We start from the raw sequence: 6173 nt of genomic DNA, 5'->3' as shown, positions 1-6173 counted from the left end.
TATATATATATATATATATATATATATATAGGGTTATGTATAACTTAATAATAACTTAATAATTTTATTGTAACTTGCGTATCTTTCTATCTTACTAAAAAAGATAATTCATAATAAGAATTAGAAGTTTGTTATACATTACTTTTTTTCTTTCTTCTTCTGTTTCTTCATCCTCTTTTCTACTGAATGTGAAAAAGCCAATTGGCGAAACGTGAGTAGTAGCACTAATCCTGGCAATTTGTGCGCGAAGATAATTTTTTTCGGTACCAGGAAACGGTGGAAAACTGTGAATCTATCTTGAAACAAGAAAACAATAAATTCAAGGAATAAGACGATGGACTGCAGGAAACAATTAATTAAAGTGATTTTATTACAGTTCAAAATTTGTTGTTTGATTTTTTTAAAAAAATATTGTTATTTTTAATAACTGCTTTCCTTTACTTTAGTCTGATTGTCAAGAAACTATTATTCCACATAATTATTGTATTTATATATCATGCACTATTAGAAATATTTGAATTTATAATATTCTTACAATAAAAATATGTGCAATAAATTTACAAACATGTAACATTTTCCTGTGATTTCACAATATTTGTAAATTTATTATAGAAATTTGCGAATTTACAAAACTGCGCCATACATACGCAGAGATTTGCATGTATTTTACCACAAAATGTTATTGTAATTTCACAATATAACTGTTTTTATAGCATATTTTTATTGGATAAAAACTTGTAACATTTTTTGAAAGTTTACAACAAAAATTTCTTGCAGATAAAAATTTACGCTCTAGTGTATTCTTTCGTCCATTTCTATTCATTTATTATTATTATGTATTATGTACTGAAACTCTGTTATCGTCATGCATATCACTAGATATTACATGAACAACATAAAGAATTTGGATTAACGTTATAGATACGTTATATGGATGTATTCATATTTACAAATAATGTCGCTCTAACCTGAAGTCTCTTTCATTAAAAGGCATCACGTACCGGTGTTTCCAAGTTTCCCGTACAGTATCGAACAATCTGTCGTGCAATTACTATCTGCTGCGGTGTAACCATTGGAAGTTCGATCCACTCGTCCACTCCAGGCGTGTTGCATACAAAATACACCTAAATACGGTTTAGCTTATCACGAGGTAGCAAGAAATTATACATAAATGAAATGTGCGACGTGACACTGGCCAAGTAAGTATTAATTTAAATATCTTTGACATTCCATTAATTAAGAGTTTGTAAATGCACACTTTTCTATTGAGGCCGCTTCCGATTCTCTCGATCGGTATTTCTGGCAATGGTGTCCACGGATTAACAGGTAACGATGGAAAAATAAGCTTCAAAGGCTTTCTTTTTGATTTTTTATCCTTACGTAAATTTTTCGTTGGTTTGACAATTCCCTCTATGTCTTCCGTTTGTTGAGTTTTTGTCACCATTTCTTCCTCTGTGAGTTTTGTTGCGTTTTGTTGAATTTTGATTTCCCCCTTTTCTTTTTTAGATTGTACTTCATGTTTTTCTTGCTATTTTTAAAGTAAATATTAGAAAATATTAGAAAAGTACAATTCGTAATAATTATATTTCGTAATAATTATATTTGTAAGAAAAGCATATAGTAAGGTTTTAAGCTACTATAAGTGGTTTTATAAGTTTTGGCTACTATAAGTTTTAAGTTACTTTCTTTAATTTACGTTTTTAATCTTATATGATAAAGAATACGATGACAATTAATGAATAGTATGAATTAATGTATAGTATATAGCGTAATTAATTTTCTCAATCTCATTTATAATGTCAAATATTTTATGTAATACCATGTTTACTTAGAGAGTTGAATCGCTGTGCATTTTGCGCTGTACAATACAAAAATTATGTAAGAATTTAATCGTATTTTAATACTAGTATTTTACCTCTAATCTTCGAGCAAGTTCATCTGCTTGAAGTTCAGCTTCCAGTATATAATAATTTTTAGGTTTTCCAAGTATTTTACCCCAAAATCTAAGATACCAATTAATAAGAAAAAGATACATTTGTGAAATAAACGTACAAGAGTATAACATAGTTTTGGAACTATGTTATACTCTTGTATGTTTATTATATATATATAAAATACACTGCAAGTTATATAAGTCTCGAATACCTAATATTTTCAAGCGGCATTGTCGAGGCAAATTTCCAAATCGATAAATTAAGCGACACTATTTCATGTCGGGGCAATCCTATACCTGTCTGCTCAAAGTAAAATAAAAGATCCAACAGGTTGGGAACTTTCTTTTTCTTATCGTTTTGCTCTTTATCCTCCATTCTCTCCTGTTCGTCTTTGTTAATCTGCTTTACATCCTACCGCGATTACAAGAAGATTGAAAGATAAGGTAAAACAAAAATGATAGTTTGCCTCATGTGTACGTTATTTATTTGAAGAAAACTTGGAGTATATCGTGATTTTGTTATCTATTACATGTCGAATCATACCTGGAAAAGCTTAATGAGCTTTTTGGCATCGTCGTATTGCACGGGAGGTATGTATAAATCTCGAAGATAATCTTTCTTAATTTTAAATCTCTCCTCTTTCAATTTTCTACTGTATTCTTCAAAAATATCAACAACATTTGGTGGCTGTTCAGCCAATATTTTTGCCAAAAGTTCGATTAAATGGTCATATCTAATAAAAATGATTGTCACAAGTAAATTAATAATAATTTATTTTACTCAGCATTTACTCTCCTATAATAGTTTTCCTTTATTTTTATTTAATATAAATATTTCAATTTCTATTATATAAATATTTCAATTTCTAACATTTTAAAAATATATATTATTACAGAATGTTAAAATCGATATTTCAGAATTAATGCAATACCATTGTTTCTATCACACACAAGCTAAACTTTCTCACACCACTAAATTTTTTCCCGTAAAGAACATAATTATACAATAAATATATAAATGTGAAAAATATTAAAAATAAAAATACATCTCAGAGGGAATACAATTGTATATAATTTTAGTTTTTATCGCAGAAAATTGAGTGATGCGCGTACAAACTGTCACCCGATTCCGTGCTGTGTTTCTGAAGAAATAGCTTCGCGCGTTGGATATCGTGCTTCACGCTGGGAATGTCGTCGGGAAGTGCTTCTTCTACGATATAAGAATATGCCATTTTTATTGTGTTGTTTTTCACGCCTCACCATATGCAGTTCGTAAAATTGTATGCGATGTCACATCACCGGATACTCAGTAATATTATCGCAGTAACGTAACCACTACGCAAGTTCTGTCATCGTTTGGTAACTTATATCAGCGCCAACTGATTTTTTTTAATCGACGCTGTTCATCCGTTTTTCCGTTCGTATCATCCTGTGCCGCGAAATCATTGCGATTGCTGTTACAAAAATATAAAATCTTATCTAATGACCTAATTATTTCAACACATCATACTGCTAAAAATGCTTAATCAGCTTTGTCAAAAGTAGATAGAACGATAGTTGAGATAAACGTTTCCTACGCATTCCTATCGAATAAGAACCCATTTCCGAGTGAAGATGCTATAAGCTATACAAAACAATTGAAAAAATATTTGAAAATTGAAAATAGTTTAATTTAATATTCATAAAAGAAAGCACCGTTTTTATTCAATATAACGTTATTGAATTTGGTATACATACGTGAATATAATATTAATAATAAAAAAAAATCTGTATACAATTCTTTGAATTTAAAATATTTTTATATATTTTTTTTTATATATTATTTTATATATTTTTATATATTATATTTGAATCAGTTATACTTCAGTTATAATTCCTCTTCCTTTTCTGCATTCTGCATCTACATTATATGATACAACAATAAAATTTATATATTCCATGGATAATTTTCTGAATAAATAAATTATAAGGAAAATATGAATGAATAATATGACTCAATAAAGATGAATCGCACGCGCACAGTTTCTATCAGCTTGCATCCTGGAGCATACTTATCGTCTATCGGGTGTCCTAAATATGATGGACACTTCTCGAGGTCACTGGCTGTTTCCTTTGACGCCCACCTTTCTTTTACAGCATAGAACATGTGTTCCATTTTCAGAAACTGCCGCAACAGGAAATGTTAAGATTTCTTGAAATTAAAAAGTTTATGCTAAAAGTAATTTTAAAAATAATGATAAAAGTATTTTTATCTCAACTTACAAATTTGCCTATATAATTATTGAATATATATGAGATGAAATACATCTTATATTTTATTTTATTAATTATTTTTTACTATTGGCATATACACGTTTACATAGAAAATAGATATATAATTGTTTAACATTACAGATACACTAACAAAAAATATTTGTTCTGTAGCAATCATCCAAAAATAGTCTAAAAATAAATAAATCTTTTAAAACATCTTTATGAAATATCATTCTTGAAAATTATTTTTTGTTCTAAGTATCTAACTATATATACATATGACACTAATGTCTAAAGAATTATTATAGAAATGAAATTGAAGAGTGATTTTGGAGAATAAATATTAAGGACACAGTTGTTATGACAATAAGTTTTTGTTTAAATAATTATAAAATTATTTATAAATCTCTTATTAAAATTATAACTTAACATCACAAATTAATAACAAATTCTCTCATATATGAAATTTTCTATCGATATTACAGCCCGAATATACAGTCATGATCATGTATAATGCGTGCGGCTTTAATTACAATTCGTTGCTACATCATCAACAAGCTGAAATTATGACTGTGTCGTACTCGGAAGGTACGGTTGAACACGTGGCAAGTTTCAAACATTGGATTGGATATAGTTCAGGATTTCATAATTTCAAGAGTTATAACAGGTGGTATTGGAACGAACCTATTACACATCATCCCACGGATGTAATGTTCAACATGCTTTTCGGCGGACCAGCTGCGTCACTCGGCATTCCGCTCGGCACTTTGCCGTTGCATAATGCCACTAATTAACAAAATGGTATGCCGATTAATAAAACGTGAACGCATGATTACCCAGGCTGGCATGTATCGGACGGACGGACGGACGGATTCGGAGCAGAACGGATTACCCGATTCGCCGAAATTCAATAGCCACTGCAGTGATGCGCATTGTTCGCTCGACGGCCAGATGCGTTAATTAACAAAAGGCCGTTAATGTATGAGCGTCTATCGCAGATACGATTTTCAACCGATAACGATGATAAACGAGTTCGAATAATTCGACTCTCATTCGTGCGTGGGATAGCGTAATAGTCCGATAGACGACAATCGCGGTATTTTCCTCGGCATTTAATTTTTCGATATTATATATGGTTAACGTATAGTTATCATTACAATATGTCAAGTGTCAGTATAACGTTTTCTTAAAGTAAAAATTAAAACTAAATATTTTAATTAGACACAAATATAATATGGGTATTAAAATGTTATTTCTTTCACACCTTAGTGTGAAAGTTATTTTATCAAGATGACATATTAAGATTATTGTTATAATTAAACTAATTTTAAGTAAAATTTATTTACTGCAAATATATATGTATATATCACAGCTATTGATATAATATATAATTTACAATTTAATTTAATATATTAATTTAATTTAATATATTTCTTAATAATTAAATTCTTCAAAAATTAATTATTTCTAAAATTTTATTTACTTATATTATTAAAAATTATTGCAATTTTGACAATTTTAAGAACTTTCAAAAACAATAAAAATTTAATTGAAAATAATAAAAATATTAAATATTAATATAAAAATATAAAAATATTAATTTAAAAATTCTTAGAAAATTTAGATAACTTGTAAAATTTTATATGAAATCGCGTTTGTATAAAAGTTTATGTAGAAGTTTTGCAGGTTGTCTAAACTTTCTTCTTTTGATATAAGAATTTCAATATTTTTACAAATTCTGATATATGTATTAAAAAAAAAGAAAGTAAGCGAAAATATAATTTCCGAGATTTCCTTTAGGGATTTTCCTCAAAGTTTACACACTTCACTTTAGCAATGCTTTTAAAGAAGAGCGAAGAACGATAAATTTGTTAATCAAGTGGCATTGGTAGCTTTTTGAATGTAGACGACGAGTGCCAGAGTTAGTGCTCGTAATTTGCGGGGGCGTTGGAGTATGAATGAATCCCCACCATTCTCTCTCTCTCTC

The 6173-nt window shown here is 28.9% G+C and overlaps 1 protein-coding gene across 1 annotated transcript in view; it reads right to left on the bottom strand.

Moving 5' to 3' along the window:
- LOC105618388 (radial spoke head protein 6 homolog A) overlaps positions 1 to 3165 on the bottom strand; it is a 13315-nt gene extending 10150 nt beyond the window's left edge. Inside the window, exons 1-7 of the mRNA XM_012199931.1 lie at positions 3047 to 3165; positions 2478 to 2667; positions 2146 to 2345; positions 1916 to 2003; positions 1259 to 1528; positions 1002 to 1124; positions 143 to 292 (exon numbers count right to left, since the gene is read on the bottom strand). Of these exons, the coding sequence (XP_012055321.1) occupies positions 143 to 292; positions 1002 to 1124; positions 1259 to 1528; positions 1916 to 2003; positions 2146 to 2345; positions 2478 to 2667; positions 3047 to 3165 (1140 nt within the window). The remainder of the gene's footprint in view (positions 1 to 142; positions 293 to 1001; positions 1125 to 1258; positions 1529 to 1915; positions 2004 to 2145; positions 2346 to 2477; positions 2668 to 3046) is intronic.
- Between the last annotated feature and the right edge of the window lie 3008 nt (positions 3166 to 6173).

The sequence above is a fragment of the Atta cephalotes genome, assembly GCF_000143395.1.
Source record: "Atta cephalotes unplaced genomic scaffold scaffold00016, whole genome shotgun sequence".
Taxonomy (NCBI): Eukaryota; Metazoa; Arthropoda; class Insecta; order Hymenoptera; family Formicidae; genus Atta; species Atta cephalotes.
Note: the sequence above shows the minus strand (reverse complement) of the source record. Positions and strands in the feature narration are given on the sequence as shown.